General features: G+C 56.5%; 2 protein-coding genes across 3 annotated transcripts; both read left to right on the forward strand.

The window, feature by feature from the left end:
* The first annotated feature begins 188 nt into the window (after positions 1–188).
* On the forward strand, positions 189–14,577 carry VARS2 (valyl-tRNA synthetase 2, mitochondrial). 2 transcript variants are annotated; one of them, XM_067530101.1, is made up of 29 exons: positions 189–595; positions 952–1,027; positions 2,515–2,615; positions 2,785–2,906; positions 3,061–3,127; positions 3,558–3,655; positions 3,882–3,963; positions 4,171–4,290; positions 4,402–4,513; positions 4,886–4,974; positions 5,298–5,388; positions 5,518–5,645; positions 5,787–5,890; positions 6,075–6,156; positions 6,517–6,593; positions 7,059–7,146; positions 7,278–7,386; positions 7,888–7,958; positions 8,061–8,186; positions 8,277–8,381; positions 8,884–8,952; positions 9,063–9,141; positions 9,249–9,376; positions 9,624–9,776; positions 10,776–10,985; positions 11,587–11,698; positions 12,129–12,310; positions 12,863–13,012; positions 13,790–14,577. In XM_067530101.1, the coding sequence occupies exons 1-29, from the start codon at positions 356–358 to the stop codon at positions 13,892–13,894; spliced, it is 3,276 nt and encodes a 1,091-aa protein (XP_067386202.1). In that variant the 5' UTR covers positions 189–355; the 3' UTR covers positions 13,895–14,577. The 2 variants fall into 2 exon arrangements, with proteins under 2 accessions (XP_067386202.1, XP_067386203.1); XM_067530102.1 differs by having other exon boundaries at positions 7,281–7,386.
* A 1,530-nt stretch (positions 14,578–16,107) lies between these two features.
* LOC137141291 (E3 ubiquitin-protein ligase TRIM39-like) lies at positions 16,108–19,508 on the forward strand. The gene is made up of 6 exons (XM_067530126.1): positions 16,108–16,509; positions 16,775–16,870; positions 17,059–17,289; positions 17,592–17,614; positions 18,076–18,194; positions 18,994–19,508. Exons 1-6 carry the CDS (start codon positions 16,108–16,110, stop codon positions 19,506–19,508), a joined length of 1,386 nt encoding a protein of 461 aa, XP_067386227.1.
* Positions 19,509–26,585: the final 7,077 nt, after the last annotated feature.

Genomic DNA, 26,585 nt, shown 5'->3' on the forward strand with positions numbered 1-26,585 from the left:
CCCAGCATGCATCTCACCCCCAGACTCCGCCTATTCCAGATCCGGGGCGGGGAGGGGGGGGGGATCTGGTGTGTTACAGCAGGTGGGGGCGGGGGACAGCCCGGACTCCTGGGTTCTGTCCCCAGTTCTGGGGGCGGGGGCTGGGAGCCCGGACTCCTGGGTTCCTGGGAGGGGGGATCCAGGCCACAGGAGGCAGCTCGCCCAGATCCCTGGGTATCAAGTCCTCGGCCCTTCTCTTTGCCCAGCAGGTCCCTCCCCCATCACCGGCCCCCCAGCACCTGTGGGGGGTTGGGGGGTGAGGAGACAGGGGGTCCCCCATTCTCCAGCCGGCCGTGGGAGCCCCCCACGCCTGGACATGGCACCGAACTGGCTGGGCTCCGGCACCGGTCGGGGGCTGAGCTCCCTCCACCGGCTGCTGCTCCGGGCCGGGGCCCGGGCCGTCCCCTGCGGACGGAGACCCTCCTCCCAGGCTAGTGTAGCCAGCCCCGGCGGGCTGAGTCGGAAAATGACCCAGCTGAAGAACAAGGCGGAGAAGCAGCGGAGGCAGCGGGAGCGGCTGGAGTCCATTGAAGCCGGAGCGGCCCGGAGGCCGCAGGTAGGGGGTCGCTTTCCCCTCTCAGGGGGGCTTCTACGCAGCTCTCCACCCCAGAAGTGGCTGCATTTCAGCCCCGTGAGAGCAATCACTGCGCAGCGTTGCTGCGAGCTGTTACCCCCCTCCCCAGCTGCCCCACCCCAGAGGTGGCTGCATTTCAGTGCCCCAAGAGCGAGTGTTGCTGGGGGTGCTGCCCACATGCCCCACCCCAGAGGTGGCTGCATTTCAGTTCAGCGTGACCCCAATATAACTCTCCTATGTGATAAATGAGAGAGGTTGAATGTCTGGTTATTCTGTAGTATGGAGCCTGGTTCATATCCCACCATCCTCTTGGGTTTGTTTGTTTTTTTTCCCCCCAGGTACCTGTGGCTAAGGCGTGGGCCCCGAAAAACGTGGTTCTGTATGACATCCCAACAGCAGCTGGTCAGAAGAAAGGTATGCTGGGAACATTTAACCCCTTATGCACCCCTCTGCTCCACAGCTGGCGTTCTGTGTTGGGTCCATCCATCCTGGAGCAGCATCTCCAATCTCTAGACCAGACATGGCCCCTGCCACATAGAGACTTTGTTCGGGGCAGACTTCCACCCCATTAGTTCAATTTTTTAATACCTTATTTTTTTATTGCGTTCATAGCCCGTTTCACTGCTTCGTTGCACAATTTGCATGCATGATTTCTCCCCGTCCTATAAGACCACTAACTGGCCTGCTAGAACTGAAGCATGGTGTCCGGGAGAGATCCAAAGACCGGCCAGTGGCATGTTCCAGCGATAAAATAGCAAGCGATGTCATGTTGGCCGCTGTCGATCGAAGGTATGTTTTAAGGAACCTGAGCTTCGAAAAGCTGCGTTTGCCCCTCGCGACTGTGTGCAGAATTGTAGAAGACGAGGGTTAGAAGGGACCTCAGGAGGTATCCAGTCCAGGGTTTCTCAACGACTGGTCCGTGGACGGGCGCCAGTCCCTGAAATCTCCCTGACACAGTTTAGGGAGGCAGTAAATCCGTCCCTGGTATCAAGAAGGTTGAGAAACACTGATCTAGTCCCACCCCCTGCCCAAAGCTACCCACGTTAGGAAAAATGGCCTTCAGCTCTGCATCATGAATGAACTGGAGAACTCGGAGTGGAACGTGCGTCCCGTGTGGCAAAATGTGACGGCTGTCGTCCAGTTCGACATAGAGGTCTTCATTCCCCATGTGTCAGCATCCGGGGAAGGCCTGTGCAATCGAGAGTGTTTTCCTGTCCGCCAGCAACTTACTAAGGACAGGCAAAAAAACCCCAGGTCTTTTCGTGGTGTTTCATGTCTCCGAACCGTTCTTCGATGGACACTTGAGCGGTGACAACCAGCGAGCAAAAAAAACTCCCTCTTGAATTTTTCTTCCAAGCTTCCCGTCACCTCACCTCTGTCCTCGGAACCAAACTGGCGACTTCAGTCAGGGGTAATGGGGTCCAGGAGGATCTGCCGCCTGAGAGTTGATGCTGAAACCGGGCCGGATATCCTTTGCAGCGCCCCAAAGGGAGATGCTGAATCGAAAGAAGAGGACGCTACATCTGACGCAGCTGGGTTCAGGGAACGGCAGCCCCCAGGCATGAAGAAAAGCTCTTTGCCGGGCTGCCGCTTTCTTCCCTTTGTGTTTCCACCACTGTCCTGGATCTTAATTTTGTTCCTCAATAACAACCTTTTCCAGCACAGTCGTCCACTGACCGGAAACAAGTGAAGTGTTCCTTTACCTGGATACAGCCAGCCTCATCCGACTTCAAACCTTTGATTTTCATTTTTGTCTCTAACAACAAACACAGCCCCCGCACGAGCCCGGTGCCCCCGGAGCCCAACAATCCAGGCAGTAGCCTGGGTCGCCTGCCCCTAAATTCGGCCCTGGCTAGGGGCATCTCTGTCCATGGCTAACCATATGCTGGGTCTCTCCCTAGATACTTCCGTGCCCTTGCCGGCCTCTTACAGCCCCCGCTACGTGGAAGCTGCGTGGTACAGGTGGTGGGAGAAGGAAGGATTCTTCAAACCAGAATATCAGGTAAAACATCCCCCCACAATGAGAGGCCCATCCCTGACATGAGTTGTGACAGGGCTCAGAGGTGTGCTGGGGGCTGTGGGCTGCAGGGAGCAGGGTGGGGGGTGCTCTCCCCTCACAATGCACTAAGGGATCACCGTGTTGGTTAAAACACCCTCTCTCTGTGTCTCAGAGCCGGCAGCCCCATGGGAAACCGGAAATCTTTTCCCTCTGCATCCCGCCGCCCAACGTCACGGGCTCCCTGCACCTGGGCCACGCCCTCACGGTAGCCATTGAGGACTCGCTGGTGCGGTGGTGAGTAGGGGCTCGGAGGGGTGGGGGCTGCAGGGTCTTTCCCCTTTAGGGAGCGCTGGCTCCAGTCTGACTCCGGGGCGGGGGTCTGGCTGGCACCAGGGGTGGGCTGGTGGCACACAGGGCCCGGCTGGTAGCTCTCCTTCCTGTCTTGCAGGCACAGGATGCGGGGCCACAAGGTGCTCTGGGTGCCGGGATCGGATCACGCTGGGATCGCAACTCAGGTGAGACCCATGCGGGCAAAGGGACCGGCCGTGGAGATGCTTCCTGCAGCACCGGCAGGGTTTGTCTGTCGGCCACCTCCCGGAGCAGCGGTGGCTGGGACGACGGAAGCATTTTTCCGTCAGCGGGCGACTTCAGGTTGGCAGAGCTGCAGCGCTGTGGGGGCGTGAGGTTTTCACAAACCCCCCTCGCCCCCGAGTGATAGCCTGGCCTACACTTCACATTTGGCTGTAGCTCTATGTGTCAAAGTGCTGAAGTGCAGCCAGCTCTGGGGCGGAACAGCTGAGGGTAACCGTGCCAGCAACGCTACACAAGGATTGCTCTTGTAGCTCTGAAAAGCAGCCACCTCTGGGGTGGGGCAGCTGGGGGGGTCTCGTGCTGCGTGCGTGTGCGTCTCCCTCTCTCTGGTGACTCTCCCGTCTCCCCCGGCAGGCAGTGGTGGAGCGCAAGCTCTGGAAGGAGCGGGGCGTCCGGCGGCAGGACCTGACGCGAGGGGAGTTCCTCGCCGAGATCTGGAAATGGAAAGAGAAGTGAGTGCAGCCGGGGGTGGGTCGCGGGCCTGAGTCAGCGCTGGGCTTGGCGGTGGGAATTGGGGGCAGTGTGGTTCAGGAAGCGAGACAGGGGCACGGGGGCATCTCCCCTGGCAGTCCGTGCTGGCCCTAGTGCCGCGTCGCACCGCAAGGGTCTGGGGGCTCAGTAGGGGGCGCTCTCCTCTGGCGGTCCTTGCTGTAAATCAAGGTTTCTTTCTCCGGTCAGGAAAGGAGACGAGATTTTCCGACAGCTCCAGGTTCTGGGGGCCTCTCTGGACTGGGACCGAGTCTGCTTCACCATGGATGCTGTGAGTGGCTGACGTGCACAGATACAACTGTTGCACCCAGGACTCCTGGGTTCTTTCCCCAGCTCTGGGCGGGTGGGAGGTTGGGGTCTAGTGGGTGAGAGCAGGTGACCTGGAATTAAGGATCCTGGGTTCTGTCCCCAGGTCTGGGGTCTCCTTGGTTGGTCCTGGCATGTGCCCTTGCGAAGGCTATTCTCTTCCCTTGCACAGGGGTTCTCAGCGGCCGTGGCGGAGGCGTTCGTGCGATTGCACGAGGACGGGTTGGTGTACCGGGAGCGGCGCCTGGTGAACTGGTCATGCGCCCTGCGCTCTGCCATCTCAGACGTGGAGGTGAGGGCAGAGGGTCGAGGCAGTGGTTGTATCCTGGAGAGCTGGTGTTGGGGGACAGTGGGCTAGTTACCCCCCCACCCCAAACCTTGTAACATGGTCACTCCACGGCAGGTGGAGACCCGACAGCTCCGGGGTCGGACTCTGCTCCCCGTGCCTGGCTGCCCGGCCCCGGTGGCCTTTGGAGTGATGATCACCTTCGCCTATAGAGTGGATGGACAGGAAGGTGAGTTCCCAAGATCACTAGGGGTGGGGACAGCAGATATTCCCCAGCTGCCCACCCCAGAGGTGGCTGCATTTCAGGGCTGGGCAAGGCATCCCTGGGCCGTGTCGCTGTGCGGCTGTTCCCCAGCTGCCCCACTCCAGAGGTGGCTGCATCTCAGGGCTGGGTGAATGATCCCTATGCAGTGTTTTCCAGCTGCCCCACCCCAGAGGTGGCTGCATCTCAGGGCTGGCTGAGGGCTCCCCGTGTTGCTGCGCTGCTGTTCCCCAGCGGCCCCATCCCAGAGGGGGCTGTGTTTTTTGCGGGTCATAATCCAGCCCCATAATGTCACCCTCTCTCCGTCTCTCCCTTCCTGTGTCTCTGTGTCCGGGGAAGACGTGGAGCTCCCCGTGGCCACCACCCGCCCAGAGACAATGCTTGGGGATGTGGCCGTTGCAGTCCATCCGGATGACCCACGGTTTACGGTAAGGGGGGGACCCCTTAGTGAGCTCCCAGGGGATGGGCAAGGTCTCTACGGTGAAGGGGGCAGGTGGGAGGTCATCTCTATGGAGATGGAGTTCGGGGCAGAGGGGAATAGTTGTCTCTGTGGAGAAGGGAGTAGGGTTTTGGGGGGAGGCAGAGTCATTTCCGTGGCGATAGGGATTGGGTCTCATGGGGCAGCAGCGTGAAAAGTCATCTCCATGGAGACTGGTGTCCCTGATGGGGTCTCTGGAGGAGAAGGGGGGGGATCACTGGAGCTGACAAGGCGTAATGGATCTTGGTTTCAATTCTCCCTTTTATTTGGCAGCACCTGCATGGCAAGCAGCTCCGGCACCCGTTCACCGGGCGCCTCCTGCCCATCATCACGGACCCCCTGGTGCAGCAAGACGTGGGCACGGGTAAGCCCCGGGGATCTCAGCCCCACGAGGTTTCCCAAGTTGGGCCACTGGCTGGAAGGTGGTTGCATTGGTGTCAGCAGTGGGATCCAAGTCTCAGCGGTTCTGTCCCCTCTCTTGCGCCCCCTGCAGGAGCCGTGAAGGTGACGCCGGCGCACAGCCACGCCGACTACGAGCTGGGCAAGCAGCATGGGCTGCCCCTGGTGTCTGTGATCGGTGAGGATGGGGCCATGACAGCTGAGTGTGGAGACTGGCTACAGGTAATGACACCCCTCAATCCTGACTCATGGCCCCCCGCTTTCCCAGCTCTGGGCTCTTCCCCCACCCCTACCTCTGCTTGTGCCCCTCAGTCCCGACCCGCAGCCCCTCTGCTTTACTCCTACTGCTCTGTTCCTTTCTAGGGCCTCAATCGCTTCGTGGCTCGGGAGAAGGTGGTGTCTGCCTTGAAGGAGAGAGGTCTGTACCGGGGTATGAAGGATCATGCCATGGCACTGCCCCTCTGCAGGTAGCACACCCCCTTCCCGGTGCAGCATGGGGCTGGGGAGTGGAGGGGGCTCAGCAGCGAGCGCTCCCCCCCGGCTGTCCGTGCTAGCCCCAATGTGGCAGTAGGGGGCGCTGTGCTGCAGGGAGCAGGTAGGAGGTGCCGGGATATGATAAATGAATCAATTTCTCTTTTTCCCGTCCCACAGTCGCTCCGGGGATGTGGTTGAGAACCTGCTGAAGAGCCAGTGGTTTCTCCGGTGTGAGGGAATGGCCCAGAGAGCCCTAGAGGTGAGGAGTCCCCGCAACGGCAGCTCCCGCATGGCGACCACTCAGCACAGGGGGGTCCTGCCCCCCAGCCCTCCCCTGCTGTAATCACTAATTCACCTGATGTAGATTTAAGCCGTGGTGGTGCCTGCTTATTGGACTGCACTAGTCCCTGAGGCATAGGCTATAAGGGATAACGTTGCTCTGGATGGGACTTGAGGAGATTCTGCTCTGTTGTGCTTGGTGGCAGCAGTGGGATACAGGAATTTTCTCCTGAAAACTTCCCCAGTTTTGGGGGCTGCAGTGCAGCCTGGTCTGCCTGTCTTCTCGGTGGGTCTGCTGTCCACGCCAGGTTAGCTCATCAGTCTCTGCCTTGCCCCGCAGGCTGTGGAGTCAGGGCGTCTGACGCTTACCCCGAAATTTCATGAGAAGAACTGGAGGACGTGGCTGTCCAACATCAGGTGAGGGGCGTTCCACCCAGCTCTAACCACTAGACCCTCCTCCCCCTCCAGAGCTGGGATACAACCCTGGAGTCCTGGCTTCCAGCCCTGCCTGTTGTAACCCACTAGACCCCACTCCTCTTCCAGGGTGGGGACAGAACCGAGGAGTCCTGAATCTCAGCCCCGCCCCCCTCTAACCATTTGAGCCCACTTGCCTCCCAGTGCTGGGATAGAACCCAGGAGTTCTGATCCCCGGGTCTCCGCCCCTCCCCTATCTGGAGCCAGGATCCATCTCTGCCTAGTGTGCGAGCAACCCTACAATAACAAACTGGCGTGTCAACAATTAAAGGGGCAGGCTGGCTTTGCAGCTGTCACTGCTCCAGGGGAGACTATCTGGTCTGGATCTCTATCGCCTCTCACTGGCTGTCTGGGGAACTGGCATTCAATTAAATCATCTCCTTGGCATTGTTGTTGGCTTTATCATAGTGATTGGTGCATTTCCCGGCAGCTGTGGTGGGGCCATCAGATTCCAGCGTATCACGTCTCTGTTTCAGGGTCACATGACTCGGGCGAGGTGAGATATTTGCTTGGCTGGAATGTCATTGGCTGGGGGGGCAGCTTCTGGCAATGCCAGCCCTAACGTCTCCCACGTTAGGGGGGCACGTTAGCTAAGTTACTTGCATCTCTTCCTCCCGTGTTTATTAGCAGGACGGGAGTGATGCATTGTGGGTAGTGGGCAGGACAGAGGCGGAAGCCCGCAGGAAAGCAGCAGGGATTTTGAGGAAACTGGAAGAGGAAGTGGAGCTGGTGAGAGGTAAGGAGAAAGGGCTTCTAGGGGGGACTGCGATGGGGGGTAAAAGCCTCAAGTAACAAATGGGGCTAAGCCCCAGAGCTCCCCACTTGCCGTGTGCACGCTACTTCAGAACCTACTTTTGGTGGGTGCGGTGGGATATGCAAAATTGTATCCATTTGCATAGGCTGTTACCTAGCATGCTTGGCTTACCCCAAACCATGCTGTGGGTCTCAATTCTGAAAGGGGAGGGGAATGCCCTGAAATTTTGGGGTGCTCCTGAGGGCAAATAAAACCCTGAGTTGTTTCTCCTAGTGACCCCAATTTGTTTCAGCCCTAGGGAAACTGGGGCAGTGCCCCACCCTAAGGGAGACAGAGGAGGCCACGCAAAGATAAAGGAAAATACCCAATCCTGTCGAAGTCGTTTGTTATTGTAGGGTCCCCAGCATGCTGCCTCTGCTGAGGCACCTGTCTCTGCTGGCCTACCAAGCAGCTCATTGGCTGATGCTCTGTTTGCGTCCCCAGATGCGGATGTGCTGGATACCTGGTTCTCTTCTGCTCTCTTCCCTTTCGCCGCACTGGGGTGGCCCCGTAAGGTGAGCGACACACAGAGAGGAATGGGGACAGGTGGGATGCTGGGGTAGATGGGCTTACAGGTCTATTCAGGGTTGACTCACCCCTTCTCTTCCCTCCCCCAGGTCGGAGACCTCCAGGAATTCTACCCCAACAGCCTCTTGGAGACAGGCAGTGACCTGCTTTTCTTCTGGGTGGCTCGGATGGTGATGCTGGGGGAGCAGCTGACCGGAGAACTGCCATTCTCCCAGGTGTGTGAGGGTGGGGGCTCCCCGGGCAGGGATAACAGGGGAGCTGTGGGTGGGGACTGAGTAGCACCGTCGGGTTCTCTCTCTTTCCAGGTTTTCTTGCACTCCCTGGTGCGCGATGCCCATGGCCGAAAGATGAGTAAATCGCTGGGAAACGTTGTGGACCCCCTGGACGTCATTCACGGAGCCTCCCTGCAGGTACAGCCCCGAGAGACCCTACAGCGACAAACTGGGCATCCCAATAGAGCCCCCGAGAGACCCTACAATAATAAACCGGGGCCTACATCTCCCCTGCCCCTGGGAGACCCTACAATAACAAATAGGATCCTTCATCTCTCCCCCCACCTGACAGACCCTTCAGTAACACACTGGACTCAGCATCCCACCCCCCCAAAGAGACACTACGATGACAAACAGGACTCTGCAATCCCCCTCCCCACCACCACCCTAAGAGAGACCCTACAATAACTGGCCCCTGCGTATCTCTCCCTGCCACCCCAGTGAAACCCCATCATTAAAAAAAACCCGTACAACACAATCTCGGTGCTCCCCTATATAACAATGACAAGCCAGCCCACACAGCCCCCAGCCCCTCTAGGAGACCCTACAATAACAGACTGGCCTGCGCTCGCAAGAGACCCTACAAAAACACATCCCTCCCCGTCATGCTGCCCCGGATGAGGCTGTCTCCTCATTGCAGGATCTGCAGGCGAGGCTGCGAGATGGGAACCTGGACCCCCGAGAGGAGACTATTGCTGCGGAGGGACAGGTGGGTCCTTCCCCTCCCCCTACAGCCCCCCCCATCCTGCCCGGCTGACCCCTCCCCCCATTCCCCTCAATCATCTCCCTCCCCTTCATCCCGTCACCCTTCCCTTCCAGAGGCGAGACTTCCCCCAGGGGATCCCCGAGTGCGGCACCGACGCCCTGAGATTCGCCCTGGCCTCCTATCGCTTGCAAGGTGAGAGCAGGGCCTTTCCCCTCTAGGGGGCGCTAGCGCCGATCCTGCCCCAGGGCAGGGACTGGCTGGGATCGGGGCCTTTCCCCATTTCTCGACATTGCCCCCAGGGGACGACGTTAACCTGGACGTGGCCGCGGTGCTGAGCTCCCGGCACTTCTGCAACAAGGTGTGGAACGCCGTCCGATTCACCCTCGGGGCCCTGGGAGAAGGGTTTGCCCCACGGACCCCGGAGGAGGTAATGGGATGTGGGGGGACGAGGGGTCACGAGCATCATTGTCTCCCTCTGCTGGCTGTGGGTGGAACTGCAGCGGGGCAGTATAATGGGTCGACATGGATCTATCTGGCCTGCTCTGCTGGGGACAAGAGGGGAGGGGAAATATGTGGTGCCCTCTGCTGGGCTTGGGTGGTATTGCAGGGGAGGCAGCAATGAGCCCCAGAGATTTCTGTAACTAGGCCTGGGGTCAACCTTCCATCCCCCCCAGGTCTGCCCCAGCTCCCCCATGGACAGGTGGATCCTCAGCCGTCTCTACCACACTGCGGCGGACTGTGGCCAGCGCTTCGGGGAGTACAAGCTGCATCTGGTCACATCCGCCATCCACCACTTCTGGCTGCACAACTTCTGCGATGTCTACTTGGTGAGTGTCGGTCCCCCTCGAGCCTGGGCGGGAATCCTGTCCGCCTGGCTCAGGGTAGGGAGTTTTCCTGAACCTCGGCCCAGCCCCTGTTGCTGCCTGTTATTAAAATAGGTGCTGAAGAAAAGGATGCAGATCAGGATTGCGGGGTTTGGGGGGCCTGTGGGTCAGGATTGAGGGGTACAGGTAGAGCTGGGGGTGGGGGCAGCCCAGAGCTAGGATAGCAAGGTGGGAGGGGAGGTGGGATATCAAATGAGATGTCCCAATGTCCTGGACTCAGCAATGAGACCCTTTATTTATCCTTCCAACCTACCTGTCCAATGTATCCATCCATCCAGCTAACGCAGCCCAACCCATGGTATCCATCCAAGCACCGTCCAACCCAGCCCAACCCAACGTATCTGTCCAACTCAACCTATCCGTCCAACCCCCTGTCCCACCCAACGTATCTATCCAACCCAATGTATCCGTCCAACCACCCATCCAACCCAGCCCAACCCGTTGTATCCATCCAACCACCCGTCCAACCCAGCCTAAACCATTATATCCATCTGTCCAACCTGTCCCAACCCAACGTATGTATCCATCCATCCATCTAACCCAGCCCAACCCATGGTATCCGTCCAATCACCCGTCCAATCCAATATATCCATCTAACCCAGCCCAACCCGTCCAACCCATCGTATCCATCCAACCACCCATCTAACCCATTGCATCCAGCCACCCAGTATTCAACCACCCATCCAACCCAGCAGTCTATCTACCCTGTCTAACCCAATGTATCCACTCAACCCATCCATCTAACCCAATCCATCTAATCCAATCCATCCATCTTGCCCAGCCCGACCCAACATCTCCATCTATCCTGCCCAGCCCAGCCCAACCTATCTAACCCAGTGTAACTAACCCATCCATCCAACCCAACCCCTCACCCCGCCACCTAAGCTGGGTATCTACATGGCTCCCACCACACTGGAACGTGGCCTTTCCCTCCCTTGGCAGGAGTCGGCGAAGCCCGTGTTGCAGAGTAGGGATCAGTCCCGGATCCTGCAGACCTGCCAGACCCTCCTCAGCTGTGCCGACCTGGGCCTGCGCCTCCTCTCGCCCTTCATGCCCTATCTGACGGAGGAGCTGTGGCAGCGACTCCCCAAGCCGGACACGGGTTCCCCTCCCAGCATCTGCATGGCCGACTATCCCAGCGCTGGCTGGCTGGTGGGTGAGCTCTGTGCACCGAATGGGAATGGGTGGCTCAGTGGAGAGGGGGTGGGGGTGGGGACCTGGGTTCAATCCCAGCCCTGCCCCTGCCTGGCTGTGTGATCGTGGACAAGTCACTGAATCTTTCTGGGCCTCTGTGAAGTAGGAATAACAACTTGCCCCTTGTCCAGTAGACAGTGAGTTCAGTGGGGCAGGGACTGTCTCTCCCTGTGTGTGTCTGCAACGCCAGGCACATCGGGGCCCTGATCGCAACTGGGGCTTTTCCGTGTTACTGGAACACAATAATTAACAACGACATTACAAGGGAGGGGTTGCTAGTTTGTTACTGTAGCTTTGATTACAAACCCCTGGTCTTTGCCAGCAGTAGATCCCCAGAAGGAGGAGCCGATGCTGGTTTGTTATTGTAGGGTTGACCATAAATTTAACAGCAGGAGAGAGAGATTTGGGGGTGAGAGATGCTGGTTTGTTATTGTAGGGTTGCTCACAAACAGCCAGTGCTGGACCCGAGTAGACCTGGGGGAAGCAGCATTAGGGCAGTGCTGCCCATGTCCTGGTGGGGAGCATTGGAAGCCCCTGAATTCCCTTCTCGTTGCTGCAGGCCCATTGGCGTCGCCCCGAGCACGAGGACGACTTCCTGCTGGTGCAGGAAGTGATGCGGACCGTGCGCGCCCTGAGGGTGACCTACCAGCTGACGAAAGCCAGGCCGCCCGGTGAGCAGAGGGGATCCCTGCCATAGGGGCAGGAGGGAGCTTGTGCCCCATAGCCTCTGTGCTGAGCTTGCCAAGGAGGGATCGCTGGTTAGTGCCAGCTGGGCTGGGGGTTTAGACATGGGGGGTGCAGCCCATAGGGGACCGCAATTCCCAGCATGCACTGGGAGAGGAGCCTCCCTCCCCCATTGGCTGCCAACCTGGCTCTAGCACCATCCTGTCCACCCAATGTGATGGCTGTAGACGGTGGGTGACTACAATTCCCAGCATGCACTGGGAGGGCAACCTTACCACATTGTCTGCCAACCTGGCGCTGGCCCTGTTTGGGCCCTCCCACATGGTGGGCGTGGCCAATCAGGACTACAATTCCCAGCTTGCACTGGGAGGGCTGCCTTGCCCCATTGGCTGATGGGATCTCTCTCTGTCCCGGCAGTGTACCTGCTGTGCTCAGAGCCCGCTCCCCACAGGGCGTATGTGGAGTACCGGGAGCCCCTGCAAACCCTGTCCCTGGCTGGCTCTCTGGAGCTCCTCCCCTCCTCCGAGGGGGCGGAGCCTCCTGTGGGCTGGGTGGGGAGGAGAGTGAACGACCACACTGAGGTCTATATTGACCTGCAGGTAAGAGCCAGACACAAGCTTCAGGCATTGGGGCAGGTTGGGATGGAGGGTGGGGGGGTCAGGAAGAATGGCCACCTCCCCCACTGGATAGTGTTGCTCAGTGAGGTGCATTCTGGGAGAGGTTATGGCTTCCTTTGAGGCATCCAGCGTTGGCCATTGCAGGAGGCGGGATACCGGGCTAGCTGGGCCTGTGTTTCTGATCTGGGGCAGCAGAGGGCAGGGAAGGCTACCGGGACTGTGGCTGTGTTACCACAATAGGGCGTGCTCCGGGATTGAACCTGGGACCTGAAAACGCACCCTCGAGCCCTTCTGCTAAAGGACTCCTCCCCCCACACCACTAACTATAGCTGCGGAATCAGCAACAGGATGCTATACTCATTGTCACCTCTAGAGGGGGACACGATCACACATTTAACCAGGGTGTCTGTCCTATCCCTGGAAGGGGCTGTTATTCCCAGTGTCCCCACTAGAGGGTGACAGGATCACACACGTTTAACGTTTGTATTACTCTGCACCTGGCCATTTTTTCCCATCCTTTCCTGACAATCCCAGGGGCTGGCTGACCCCTTGGTGGAGCTACCCAGACTAGTGTCCCGTAAGAAGAAGCTGGAGCGGCAGATCTCAGATCTCATGGCACGGACCCAGGCGTCAGGCGACCAGGAGAAGGTCTCACTGAGCACACAGGCAGACTATCAGCAGAAGGTGATGGGCGGCCGTGACTGGTGGGGCTTACGTCTGTGATTATAGCTGCTTAATATTTATTTTTTCAGTGGGGAAAAAAACGCCCTTTTCCTATTTTACCATTTTTAACCTTTTTGATAATTATTGTTATTATTTCATGAACGTTTTGGAGGGGTGAATTTTTTAAAGCAAAATATTTTCCCTGAAAATTTTGCTTTCATTATTTTCATCCAAAATTTCCTCCTTGTTTTCCCTGATTTTCATTCGTTGCAAATTTTTTTTTAAAAAACCATTTTAAAAAAAATATTCCTAATTAATTTTTTTGAATCCCATCCTGTGCTTTCAACCCAGCAGATTAAAAAATCAAATCGTTTGAGACATTTTCTTAGGGAACGACACGCGAACACCTAAGATTGTGAACAAGTCGAATTGCAGGAATTTTCAGAACTTCTTGGGCAAACGTTTTTCATTGGTGTGTGTGTGAGAGAGAGATGCTTGTTCAAATTGCTATGGTGTGTGTGTCTGCATGTGTGTGTGTGAGTGAGATGCCCATTTTAGCCACTGGGGGGTAAACCTGAGCAAGAGAATTGGGAGGTGTGTGCCTGCGCCCATGTACAAATGACAGGTGAATTTGGAGGTGGGCTGGATATGGGGGGGGGGGGGGGGGGGAGTGCTGATCTCTGTGACCGGTGAATTTGGACGTGGGGGGGGGGGGGGTGTCAAGGTTTAGGGGGGGAATGCATCAGCGGTAGAGGAAGTGACTGTGTTGCTCAGATTTGCTTCTCCCTCCCCTGGTAGATTTCCTCTCTCCGGACTGAGCTGGTATATCTGGATCAGGCCATGGAGCGCTTCGGACGCATGGCAGCGGGGCCGGGAACCCATCCATCAGCCGCCGATGAATGAGTCACCTCTGGGCACGCTGGGTTAACCTGGAGGATCCATCGCTGCTGGATATAGAAGGGACCCAGGCGATCAAGGGGGCGGGCCACAGGCCGGGCTCCGATACTGAGGGTCACCATGGCTGAGATGAGTCTTGAAGACCTACTGGGCGCCAGCTGCAGGCTGGGGTTTGACGACATGGCCAGGGCTACGTTGACCTCGTGTGAGTCACTCACGCGGCAGAGCAGGACTTTGGTGCACAGCACCGGAGCGCTGGTGCAGACTGCGCCCGCCTGGCCACCGGGGGTTGCTCTCGCTCCACAGGTGGCCCAGACAAGCCCCGGTTTTCTAAGGGCCGAAGGAAATGCCCTGCCCGGGTGCACGTCACAACCTTTATCCCCCTTGAACCAGGGGGCGGCGCTCGCCTACCCCTGGGGGCGCCGTGACCCGCAGGCTCTGACCCACCCTCGTGAGGGCAGTCCAAACTGTACGGCCTCTGGGGTTAAATTTCCAGCACGATCCACCCCAGAACCAGCTTCTGTTTGTCAAACCAGGCATGTCCCCATGGGCAGACATAACACATCCATCTCTAACGGCGCTGGCTTTTATGGAAATGAGGTGGAGCCCCTTGGGCTTCTGGGAAAATGAGCCAGAGGGTTGATGGGATGTGGGGGTCACCCAATAAAACTGACGGGGAACGAACCTGATCTGTGGTGTCTGAGCTGTTTTTTATCCTGATCTGTCGATTGTGTATTAATTATACTGATTACTGAGGAATTCCCGGCTACCACGCTGCTGTTTAGCAGGTTCTCGTCCCAAGATCAATGAGCAGAATTACTGTTCACTTGGGAACCCCGATGTGCGACAGTCCTACTCAGGAAAACCCTTCTGCACTTGGAATAGCTTCTATTAATAGTTAGCAAAGTTACAGACACTCCCACCCAGCGAGGTAGACGGAGATAAGACAGAACATGCGGCTGAGCGTCCATATGCTCGCACCGTCCCTTGTAGAACAACCTGAAATGTTAGTTCTCGTCCTCCTCATCCTCATCCAGGGTCGTCATGCTGGCATCTCCCACCAGCTGCATCTCCCAAGGCGCACAGGTTGGGGTACAGGTTTTCTAATGTGTTTTGCCACCGTGCCTCATGCGTCTTCCGTAGGGGTTGCAGCCTTTAATTGTATTCCCTCACCCTACCGACGTCGGGTGCCCTTCGCCCACAGGTTACCACTCTGCTTACCTCGAGCTGATTAGCATATTCGTCAGTCGGTTACCCTGATATTCTTGTGGCATGTCCTCTGCTGCTGCGCCGAACATAAAATACCCGCAAACGGCTATGAACTAGCAGCGTGGGGTTACCTGCCAGCAGTCCGCTCATCACAGCGTGCTGTCTTTTGATCTAGCGTTATGGTCAGTTACCTGCTTACGCTGCGGCGTTTTCGCCCTTATGCTAAGCTATTGTCTGACAGGCCGTGAGGTTCGTCGCTGTGCGGCCTCAATTTATGCGTCTGCTTTACCCAGCAAATGCCAAGATCCGTAGGCTGGTGTGTGCATGTGGTGGGGGGGTGACCTCTTCAGACAGCCCATTGACATAACTACGGTAATGGATGAAAAGGTGTGTCTCTGGGTTCACACCTCACGACTGCCCCTGCGTACAGGGCTACAGCTGGGAGAGGATCCCCATTAGATCAGACACAGACTTGGGAGTTCCGGCTTGGAAGCATCAGGCATCCCGGGGTCAAAGGGAAACTGAGGCACAGGGCAGCTAATTGACTTGCCCACCGTCACACAGGGAGTCTGTGGAAGAGCTGAGAATTGAACCTGGGTCTCCAGGGTCCCTGCCTCGGCTGAGATCAGGGCTCTGTTGAGCCAGGTGCTGCACGGACACACAGCGAGAGAGTCAGACCTCACTCCCCTCCCACTGCTGGGGCTAGAACCCAAGAGTCCTGACTTAGCCCCCCCCCTGCTCTAACCACTAGACCCTGCTCCCCTCCCTTTGCTGGGGCTAGAACCCAGGAGTCCTGATTCAGCCTCTCCCCCGCTCTAACCACTAGACTTCACTCCGCTCCCTGAGCTAGGGTAGAACCCAGGAATCCTGGCTCCCAGCCCTTCTCTTGGCTTATCTCCATTAATCTGAGCAGGCTGCTTTCCACACGTAACCACAGCTGCAAGATCCCGGCAAGGGGTGGGCCTGAAGGAAGCCAGCCAGCCCGTTAGTTTCTATTTCTCCTGCTAGCCATGGCTGCTGCTCTGGAAGCTGACCTGACCTGTGCCGTCTGCTGGGATTTCTTCCAGGACCCCGTGCTGCTGAGTTGTGGTCACAATTTCTGCCGGGTCTGCCTCGACTGGAGCTGGAAAGAAGTGGAAGAAGGCTTCCTTTGTCCCAAGTGTGAGACGAGATTCCAGCAGAGGCATTTCCACCCGAACCCCCAGCTGGGGAAGATAGTGGAGAAAGCCCGGCAGCTGGGCTTGGAGGCCCGGGATGGAGGGGCAGAGGACAGCATGTGCCCGAGGCACAAGGAGAAGCTCAAGCTGTACTGCAGGGAGGATCAGGCCCTGATCTGCGTGGTTTGTGATAGATCCCAAGAGCACGCGAGGCACAGGGCGGTCCCTGTCGAGGAGGCAGCCCAGGAGTACAAGGTAACTGGCTCTTGGAGCAGGGCAGAGCAAAACCCAGGAGTCCTGGCTCCCAGCCCCCTCCCGCTCTAACCACTAGACCCCACTCCCCTCCCAGTGCTGGGCACAGAACCCAGGAGTCCTGGCTCCCAGCTCCTCCACCCCAACCACTAGACCCCACTCCCCTCCCTGCCCTGGGCACAGAACCCAGGAGTCCTGGCTCCCAGCTCCCCCACCCCCGATGTCCTGCTCCTTGCACCACCCGCCGTCCTTGCGCTCTTGTTGCCAGGCCCAGTTTCGAAGGCAGCAGGAGGTGCTGAAGGCTGAGAGCTCCAGCCAGGAGGCCTTCACCGCCAGCGAAGGGAGGCGGCTGGGTATGCTGCTGGTGAGTTCGCTTTTCCCCGTCCCCTGGGCTCCGGGCCCCAGCATCATTTCTCCGGGCCCCGTACAAACAAAGCCCGATGTCGGGGTATCCCAGGGCGCCAAGCGCGTTCCTCAAAGGTGGATCAAGGTTCAAGTTCCTGGCAGCACAGGGGAGATGAACCTGTGATTTCCCCCCCCCCCCCCCCACAGGCTCTCACCCGCACCGAGAAGCAGCGGGTGGCATCCACCTTCCAGCGTCTGCATCGGCTGCTGCAGGAGAAGGAGCGCCTCCTGCTGACGGGGCTGGGCGGCGTGGCCCAGGGCGTGGAGCAGCTGCGGCGGGAGACGGCCAGCCGGCTTCAGCAGAGGGCGACTCTGCTGCATGGGCTGGTGGTGGAGCTAGAGGAGAAGTGCCAGCGGCCGGACGCTGAGTTCCTCAAGGTGAGGGGACAGAAGGGGGAAGAGATGCCCCCAGCTTGCCACCTCTCTCCATCATCCAGCGCTCGCCTGGCTCGCTGGACTTATCAGAGGATCACCCCCTACTGCCAGCAGTGTAGGGGCTCTGACACACAGCTGAGCGGTGCCAGTTGGCATCCAACAGGGGGCGGCCCAGGAATCCTTGACCCCTGCTTCACAATCTTCCACGCTGGTCCTGTTCCCAGTCCAGCAATCCCCCCCCCCCCCCCCCACCTACCCTGCTGTGGCCAGCAATCTGAAGGTCTCTTTTTTTCTCTCCCATCTAGGACGCCGAAAGCACCTTGAACAAGTAGGAGGCTCCGTCGTGCCCTCAGTTATCGGGGGGGGGAATGAGGCCCTCCCCCATATCCCAGCTGGAGGATATTCCTGCTTCTGCCATCAGCGGCAGAATGGACCAGAAGCCCCAACTGGTTTTAGCTCGTGCACCTGCCTGTAGAAAGACATGGGTGGGGGTGACGGGGATTGGGTTTGGGGTCACTGGGGAGCCTGGGGAGGGGCTCACTGAGGGGAAGCAGGAAGGGAACGGAGGGGGCACATGGGGAGGGTGCCAGGTATGGGGCAGAAATACGGGGCGCTGCCCTGGGGTCACTGAAGAGCGGGAACAGGATTGCCCGGGGGTCACACACTGCTGGTCAGCTGTGCCTGTTGGATCCAGCATGGCTGAGAGACACCAACCCTGGCCCGCGTGTACACGCATATGGTGCCATTAAGCCAAAGTCCCTCTGGCGCACGCCTGTTTGTTTCCCGTAGGTATGAAAAGATGAGGCTTTCCGAACTGGCTCCCGCGCCCACGGCCGAGCTGGAGCAGAGCCTCCGGCATCACTCCTGCAAGAGGAGAGGTCTCTGGGATGAGATGTCGGCGAGCCGGGGTAAACAGTGGCTCTGTTGCTGTTGTTTTTATTTATGTAGGGTTGCTCTGGAGTGAGACAGGTAAGGAAGTCCCTGCCCCAAGATGCTTCCAATCGAGATGAATGATTCTCGGCAGCTTTCAGGCTCCAGTCCAACAGGGGTTCGTCCCAGAGGTTCCCAGACTCCCCTCCAGCCCCACCCCACGCCTCCCAGGGCATGGCTGGGTGCTGGCTGGCCCATCCCACAGCCCTGGAAATGTTTAGAAAAGTTTGCCCCGCAATGTCACTGTGACTTTTTTGAAGCAACATTTGGGAATTCCCCGTTCGGCCGGACATTTCCAAAGGTCGATTTTTCGTTCCGATGTGGAAATCGTTTTCTTTTCTTTTTCGACTTGGAATTGCCCGTGGAACAGGAATTTCACTTCTGGCCACCCCTTGTATGGGTACTGCTTCTGAATGGCGGCCGGGCTGTTACACTGGATACAGACCGGCTCTGAACAGCACGAGGGCTGCTCTGCTGTGTTTGGACTGGCTCTGAAGGGAAGGGGGCTGTTGTTCTGTATATAGACTGGTCTGAAAGGAAAGGGGGCTTTTGTGTGTTATATGGACTGGCTCTGAATGGCACAAGGGCTGCTATAATGTGTGGGGTAGGGGGCTGCTGTGTATGGACTGGCTCTGAAAGGAAAGGGGGCTGTTGTGTTGTATATGGACTGGCTCTGAATGGCAGAAGGGCTGCTATAATGTGTATGGACTGGCTCTGAAAGGAAGGGGGCTGTTCTTCCATATATGGACTTACTCCAATTCTCCCCTGCCCCTCCAGAGAGTCTGACCCTGGATGCCGCCTCAGCTCACCCTGGCCTGGTGGTGTCCCCGGACCGGCATAGCGTGTGGCATGGAAACGGCTGGAGCCGCCCGCCCAGCGACCACCACAGATTCTTCCCAGCCGCCTGCATCCTGGGCTCCGAGGGCTTCTCCTCGGGCCGGCACCACTGGGAGGTGGAGGTGGGGGGCGAGGACGGCTGGGCGGTGGGGGTGGCCAGGGAGTCCGTGCGGAGGAGGAGTGGCCCTATGGAGCTGCAGCCCCAGCACGGGGTGTGGGCCATGGAGCTGGGCCAGTACCAGTTCCTGCCCACACCTGGATTGCCGCCCGAGGCGGCCCCGAGCCGGAGGCCCCGCAGGATCCAGGTGTGTCTGGACTACGAAGGGGGGCGGGTGGCGTTCTCCGATGCCGAGAACCTGACCCCACTGTTCACTTTCAGGGCCTCCTTCACCGAGACGCTCTTCCCCTTCTTCTGGCTCTGGGCCCCCAGCGCCCACATCACGCTGTGCCCCTGAGGCCGGCAGAAAACCCACCCTGCCAGGACCATGGCCTGGTTGCTAGGTAACTGGGATACATCCCATACACCTGGCCCATCAGTCTGGTTGCTAGGTAATGGGGGTACAAGCTGTCACCTTTCATTTGTTGAAAGTGAATGGACCGGTGCTTACATGCAGCTTAGGAAGGCAGCAAGCCTGTCCCTGGTATCAAAAAGGTTGAGAAACACTGATCTAGTCCCACCCCCTGCTCAAAGCAGGACGAACCCCCAACTAAATCATCCCAGCAGGGGTTTGTCAAGCTGGGCCTTAAAGTCCTTGAAGGACGGTGGTTCCATCACCTCCCTAGGTAACCCATTCCAGTGCTTCACCACCCGCCTAGGGAAAAACTTTTTCCTAATGTCCAAACTAGACCTCACCAACTGCAACTAGAGACTGTTGCTCCTAGTTCTGTCATCTGCCACCACTGAGAACAGCCTAGTTCCATCCTCCCTGGAACCCCCTTTCAGGTAGTTAAAGGCTGCTATCAAATCCCCCCTCATTCTTCTCTTCTGCAGGCTAAACAAGCCTAGTTCTCTCAGCCTCTCCTCATAAGTCTTGTGCTTCAGCCCCCTCATCATTTTTGTTGCCCTCCACTGGACTCTCTCCAACTTGTCTACATCCTTTTTGTAGTGGGGGGCCCAAAACTGGACACAATACTCCAAATGAGGTCTCACCAATACAGAATAGAGGGGAATAATCACTTCTCTCGATCTGCTGGCAATGCTTCTACTAATGCAGCCCAATATGCTATTAGACTTCTTGACAACCAGGGCACACTGCTGACTCATATCCAGCCTTTATCCACTGTAACCCCCAGGTCCTTTTCTGCAGAACTGCTGCCTAGCTCGTCGGTCCCCAGTCTATAGCTGTGCATGGGATTCTTCCTTCTTAAGTGTAGGGCCTCTGCACCGTCGCTAACATATACCAAGCAGGCTTGAACCTGTGACCTAGTATAGCTAAGCTGACATCTTACCTGCAGGATTTGCATTTCTGCCCTGCTTTGCTTAGCTACCTCCTGCATATGTGTCATGCCTAAATACTTACCAGACTTATGCTGCTGTGCTCCTGCAGCTGAAATCTACTTAGCACCCATTAATTATGCATAGCACAGCAGATGAACCGTGACATCACACAGCACAGCAATCAATGGCTAACCAAAGGACCTCATTGGCTACAAAGCCCACGCATCCAGCCCCACCAATCTGCTTCTTAGGTAACAGCGACACACCCCATTAGCCCGGCCCCAGCTGTGACTGAGGGACCACTTGATGCTGATTGGCAGAGGGCACTGGGGGAGGGCGTACGAGTTCCGGGGATGCCCTGGGTCTGGGTGCTCCATCCTAGCTCACCAAAGGGTGCCACGTAAGGTCTCTATTGAAGCCAGCCTCACGCTGCTCCTGCCAAGCCCCGCAAAACGTCTGGACGGCTAACGCAGCAGGAACTGCTGGTGCGGCCAGGACCTCCCATCCTCTAGGGCTATGAGGTGGGGGCAGGCAGCCGTCGGAAGGTGATAAACACCGTCGTCCGGAAAGGAACTGGTCGGTCTGTCTGCGGATGGCATGTGGTGGGCACCCCTTTCCAGTCTGAGCCACAAGCTCGGGCCGGGAGCGGGGCATCGCCAGCGAGAGCACACGGACAGGAAGAAAGGCAGCTGCCAGGGGGACAGAGACACGCTCTGTGTCCTCACCGCTGGGCAAAGCTGCCAGCGCAGCCTGTCTGACCCAGCTGGGACAGCTCAGGGGGAGACACCCCACAAGAGAGCCTCCTGGGTAATCCAGTTTTAAGTCTAGGCTTCAGGCGGCGGGGGCTGGTTTTGTTTTAGATGGAACCCTTTCGGTCTGGTCTTTCCCCCGGCTCTTCTTCAACGCAAGAAACTTCTTCGTGTTTTCACTGTGGCCCCACCCTAAGTGCTGTGAGCTGAGCGGTGCCGGGCTGGAAGGTGGAACGGGGAAGGACTGGAAACAGTGGAACTGGGAATGCTGCAGGTGGCCACTGGCCCAGGGGCTTGGTCTTCCAGAGGGACACAGTCGGGCTATCGCTAACCTGCAGAGTCACGGTGGGGCCAGCACAGGCCTAGAGGACAGTGCTTGTGTTGCCTGGGGCCGATGGATTTCAGGACCTGATCACAGGCAGGGACGGCCGGGGCATCCTCATGCTACAGGCAAGCAGCAGCGAGATGCCTCCCAACCTGGGTCCCGCTGGGAAGCATCACATCGCCATAGTCGGGAGCTAGGCTGTGGGGCTGACGCCCGTAAACCCAGCCCCACCCGCCTCTTCCTCCGACTAGACCCGCGTTTGCACAGCTGAGAAATAGATCCGTGGCCTGAATTTCAGATAAATCAAGGCTTCTACGTGGCAGACTCCGGATGTGGAATGACCAAGATCACCCGTCTGGCTGCAGCTGGGGTGTGACCTAGGCTTGGTCTACGCTACAGACTTATGTCGGTATAACTACGTTGCTCAGTTGTGTGGAAAATTGCAGTCCCAGTAACAGAGCACAGCTGCTTCTGGGGTGGGACACAGCAGCGCTAAGTTAACGCACTTGGAGCCACGGGTGCACATATGCAGTATGTTCGCCAGTAGGATTCGAACTTCTGACCATTGGCACACCCGCCTCTTGCGTGGGCCACAGGCATATAATGAGGGGTGGATTTCCAAGGCTATTTAGGCACCTAAAGAGGCAGCTCCCCTACGGCCGGTGATGGGACGCTAGATGGGGAGGAGTTACTACAGAGAATGCTTTCCCAGGTGTCTGGCTAGTGGGTCTTGGGATCTAACTGATGGGCAGAGTTGGGGTCAGGAAGGAATTTCCCCCCAGGTCTGGCAGAGACCCTGGGGGGGTTTTCACCTGCCTCTGCAGTGTGGGGCACGGGTCATTTGCAGGTTTAAACGGTGGCTGTGTAACTTGACGTCTTTAAACCATGACTGGAGAACTGCAGTGACGCAGTCAGAGGTTGTGGGTCTATCACAGCAGTGGGTGGTTGAGGGTCCAGGATCTGCGACGTACTCAGTGATCAAGATGGTCCCTTCTGGCCTTACAATCTAGATGAGTCTAGCCGCCGCAATATTGGGCTTACGGCAACCGAGCTGAAATGAACACGGGACGACTTCCCAGCGCAGCACGCTATAATCCCCTGGGCCGCCCAGCAAGCTTCAAACAGGCTCAATTGGGATTGCTCAATTGAGGAGATGAAACAATCACTGCGGAGGGGCGGGGAAGCTGTCTTTTGTTAATAAGTGGATGACAGGAACTGGCTAATTAAGGGCTTAGTCCAATCACACTCAGTGTGTTTCAGTTTTACTGCTGGAGGAAGCTTAATGCCAACGGCAACCACAAATATCCTCGTTAACAGAGTGATGGCCTCTGCTGGGTAAGGGAATGGGAACATGGGGCTTTCACCTCTAAGGGGTGCCAGCTCCAATCCTGCCCCAAGGGGGGGGGGGGGGTCAATTGGCTGGTCCAGGAGGGTGTGGACTGGGATACAGGATCTTCAGCCTCCCGGTGTTCTAGAAAAACTGACTGAATTGATGCAAATGAGTTCTAGACCGGAGTCAAGGAACGCTGGAGGCTGTGCACATCTAGCATTGGGAGTGAAATCTAGTTTAAACTAAATCAATCACCGTCTGGCTTCCATTTACTAATGAGTCTGAACATTGCAGACATTGACCCAAAATGGAAGAAAGAACCCCAGCATCCGTAGGAGCAGTAAAAAGGGGAGGGTGGGTTTACACCAGGGGTTCCCAAGCTTTTTGGCCGCAGGGCCACAAATACCATTTTTACAAGCCTGAAGGGCCACCCGTCTATCAGCTCATAAAAAATACATTGACGGCGAGACCAGTAAGGACTGCAAATCACTACGTATTAAAAGTAAACATTTTGGTGCTTCTGTGCTCATTTATACACTCACTATTTTACACCAACAAATGTCCGCGTGTCACACACTCACCGACAAAGCACCCATGTAGATGAGTGACTGTCACCACACACTGAAGCACAGGGCCTGGCAGCTAAGTCAGGGTGGGTGGCCTGCTAAGTGCAGGCCAAAGTGGAAGGCTCTGATTTTGAGTCCAAGCATGATGGGTCCTGGCTCCTCTGCCAGCCGCCCCCACGGCAGCCAGACAGGAGATCAGCGAGGAGGCTGACTCCTTGCTGATCTCTCCACCCCCCTGGCTGCAGCAGGGAAACCACGTGTCCTGTAGCCCTGCACGTTCCACCTGAGTCCCTAGGCACTGGCTCCTTCTGCAGCCACGGGGACGGGAGATCAGTGCTCATCTGGCTCCTGCAGGGACTACAGCGCCTAGGGACCCAGGCAGCGCACTTTGCTGCTGGAACCAGGGGAGGGGAGTGTTGATCATCCCCTTGGGTGCAGCAAGGAGTCTGCACTGGTCTTGAAGCCCTATGATAATGTGTTCTGCCGGGATCCTTTCTGCAGCCCATGGGAGAGAAGTGGCAGGTCACGTTTGACCCCCCAGGCTGGAAACCACAGCCTTAAAAGTCTATGGGGAGTGAATTACTCAATACGCTGCTGTTATCATTACATGTCTCAACACAACATCAGACTGCTCCAGGATGGTCTGGGGGTTGGTGATGTATGAAAAATAACTTTATACTTCACTAGTTTTAGGCCAAGTCAGCCCACAGGGTCTTGATTAGCCTGATGCATACAGGTAAGCCAAATGTTACTTAGCACAGCTCCTAAAGATTTAAAAGCTTATAAGTGGTGTATTTAATACAGCAGCATTTAAATTAATCCAGTTCTAGGCTGTTTTCAGTGGTTTTTTTCCTCCTTGCAGTTTAGGTACCAAAAACAAGTAGAACTAGATATTCAATAAATCAGCCTCATATCAGCTTACAAGCACTAGAACCATAGTCCAACTACACTAATATATTAGCACAGCAAGACCAGTTCTCACACACTTTGCTTTTTTTCTATCTCTGCAATTAAACGTCTTATCTGCAGAGTGGGAGACACATCTTATATTTCCACGAAGAGGACCTGGTTGGGAACTGACCCATAGGCTAGGTGAGAAAATTCCACTCTTCCTGATTGGTCAGCATTCCCAACTTTGATTGGCTCTAAGCAAGCCTTGCCGATTGGTCATCTTTTCTCACCAATCCAAGGCGTTCCTTTTTGATCCTGCCCTAGCAGGGATGATGAGCTCTGACCAAGCTCCAGGTCATGCAGATTGGGGATGAGAGATGGGGCTTTTCGCCTCTAGAGGGCACCGGCTCCAATTTTGCCAGTGGAAAGCAGCGGGCACTGCACTTGCATGAGTTCAGCGGCCTGTGTGAAATGAGTTGCGAGTTCTCTGCACCGACAGGACAAGAGCAACATGGCTGCACAGCTAGTTGCAACACACCCCAGAAGTGGCTGGATTAGCCTTACTTTATTGCTTCCGCTGTGGCCCCGTTAACAAGGGCTGTTCCCCACTCCAGGGGTGGCTGCATCTCAGGGTCCAGTGAGGGATTCCTGTGCAGCATTGCTGTGTGGCTGTTCCTCAGCTGCCCTTCCCCAGAGGTGGCTGCATTTCAGTGATTGGCAGATGATCCTGTGCAGCATCGCTTTGCAGCTGTTAAACTGCTGCCCCACCCCAGAGGTGGCTGCATCGTCATGCTGGGTGAGCCATCTCTCTGTGTCAGGCGGCTGTTAAACAGCTGCTGCCTCCTACCCCAGAGGTGGCTGAATCTCAGCAGTGGTTGAGCAATCTCTGTGTAGTGTGGTTGTTAAACAGTGCCCCACCTCAGAGATAGCTGCATTTCTGCTATGAGAGGACAGAAAGAGAGTCGAACCAAACCTGAAATGATAAAGAGCCACCAGCCAAGCACCTGCTCATTCTGCCTTTGTGTCTCAAACAGGTTTCCACACCATCAGGGAGGGAAAGCCTGGCATTTTAATTCATTTGTTTCTTTTGCCAGGGACATTTTGCTCTCCTTCCAACGTCACCTATTTGGCTTATGTGTAACTATCCCAGGGAATTGATGATTTGCTATAATTTGCTAAGTACGATGATCGGGTTTATATTCATGTGTTATGTGTGTATTTGAAGTTATGGATATGGTTGATGTGTCTGTATTTCAACTTGTGCTATGTTTCTGGGAGACACCCCAGACAGGATGGCTGCAGCACTAGCCTGCTTAATGGCCCATTAAGGAAACTCACAGGTACAATGGGCCCAGGGGGAGAAGTCAGGGATATACCTGATGAGTCACCAGGACTTACTTATGTGACCCTGGACTGTCTCCATCTTATTCCTGTAAAGTTCCACAAGCAGCATGGCAAAGGCCAAGGGACATAAAAGGCAGCTGCAGAACCTGCACCACATCCATTCAGTCTTCAGCCATTGGCCTTCACGTACCTCTGGATCAACTCATCTGCAACTGAAGCTGTGAAACAAAGGACTGAGACCCAGCCAGGTACTGGATGTACAACAGAGGGACTATACAAGCCTGCAAACTCCACAATTCTACTAGAAACCTGATATATATGGCTTTTCAAATCATTCGTATGTATCTGATTGCTTTAACCATTTCACACTTTTATAGTTTTTCTTTCCTTTTATAATAAACCTTTCGTTCTAGTTACTGAAGGACTGGCTGGCAGCATGGTATTTTGGGTAAGATCCAAACTTATATTGAACTGGTACTGTGGCTGACCCTTTGCTAGTTAAGGGTAAAGAGCATAAAGAACTGGTCTTTTTACTGGACCTAGTGGCTAATTGGGAGCCAGAGACTGAAATGCACTGAAAGAGGCTGTGTCTATTTTTGTGTTAGCTTCTTGATAAGCAGTGTGGGGAATCAGAAGCACTGCTTGTGGCTGGTTGTGGAGGCTGGCTTTGGTGTCACCCCCCAGTGCTGGGAGAATCTACTCTCCTTTTACAGCCTGTCCTGGCCTTGGCATTTTCAGATGACAGGTACCCTGGGCAGACTGGTCACAATCTCAACGCAAGGTCTACCACGCTGGCACTAAGCTGGTCCTGAACAGTCTAGGGGCTAGTAATGATGTATGAGCAGTGATTTCATGCTTAAGTACCTACCTCTAGGCTGAGTCACCATAG

This window comes from Emydura macquarii, unplaced genomic scaffold (assembly GCF_026122565.2).
Source record: "Emydura macquarii macquarii isolate MOO-44397 ecotype Brisbane River unplaced genomic scaffold, CSIRO-AGI_Emac_v2 contig_3035, whole genome shotgun sequence".
Lineage (NCBI taxonomy): Eukaryota > Metazoa > Chordata > Testudines > Chelidae > Emydura > Emydura macquarii.

Coding starts and splice junctions, on each gene's coding strand:
- VARS2 (XM_067530101.1), top strand. CDS start 356: ATGGCACCGAACTGGCTGGGCTCCGGCACCGGTCGGGGGCTGAGCTCC. Junction 4,514..4,885: donor TAGAGTGGATGGACAGGAAG/GTGAGTTCCCAA, acceptor TGTCCGGGGAAG/ACGTGGAGCTCCCCGTGGCC. Junction 13,013..13,789: donor AGGCAGACTATCAGCAGAAG/GTGATGGGCGGC, acceptor CTCCCCTGGTAG/ATTTCCTCTCTCCGGACTGA.
- LOC137141291 (XM_067530126.1), top strand. CDS start 16,108: ATGGCTGCTGCTCTGGAAGCTGACCTGACCTGTGCCGTCTGCTGGGAT. Junction 16,510..16,774: donor AGGCAGCCCAGGAGTACAAG/GTAACTGGCTCT, acceptor TCTTGTTGCCAG/GCCCAGTTTCGAAGGCAGCA. Junction 18,195..18,993: donor TGAGATGTCGGCGAGCCGGG/GTAAACAGTGGC, acceptor CTGCCCCTCCAG/AGAGTCTGACCCTGGATGCC.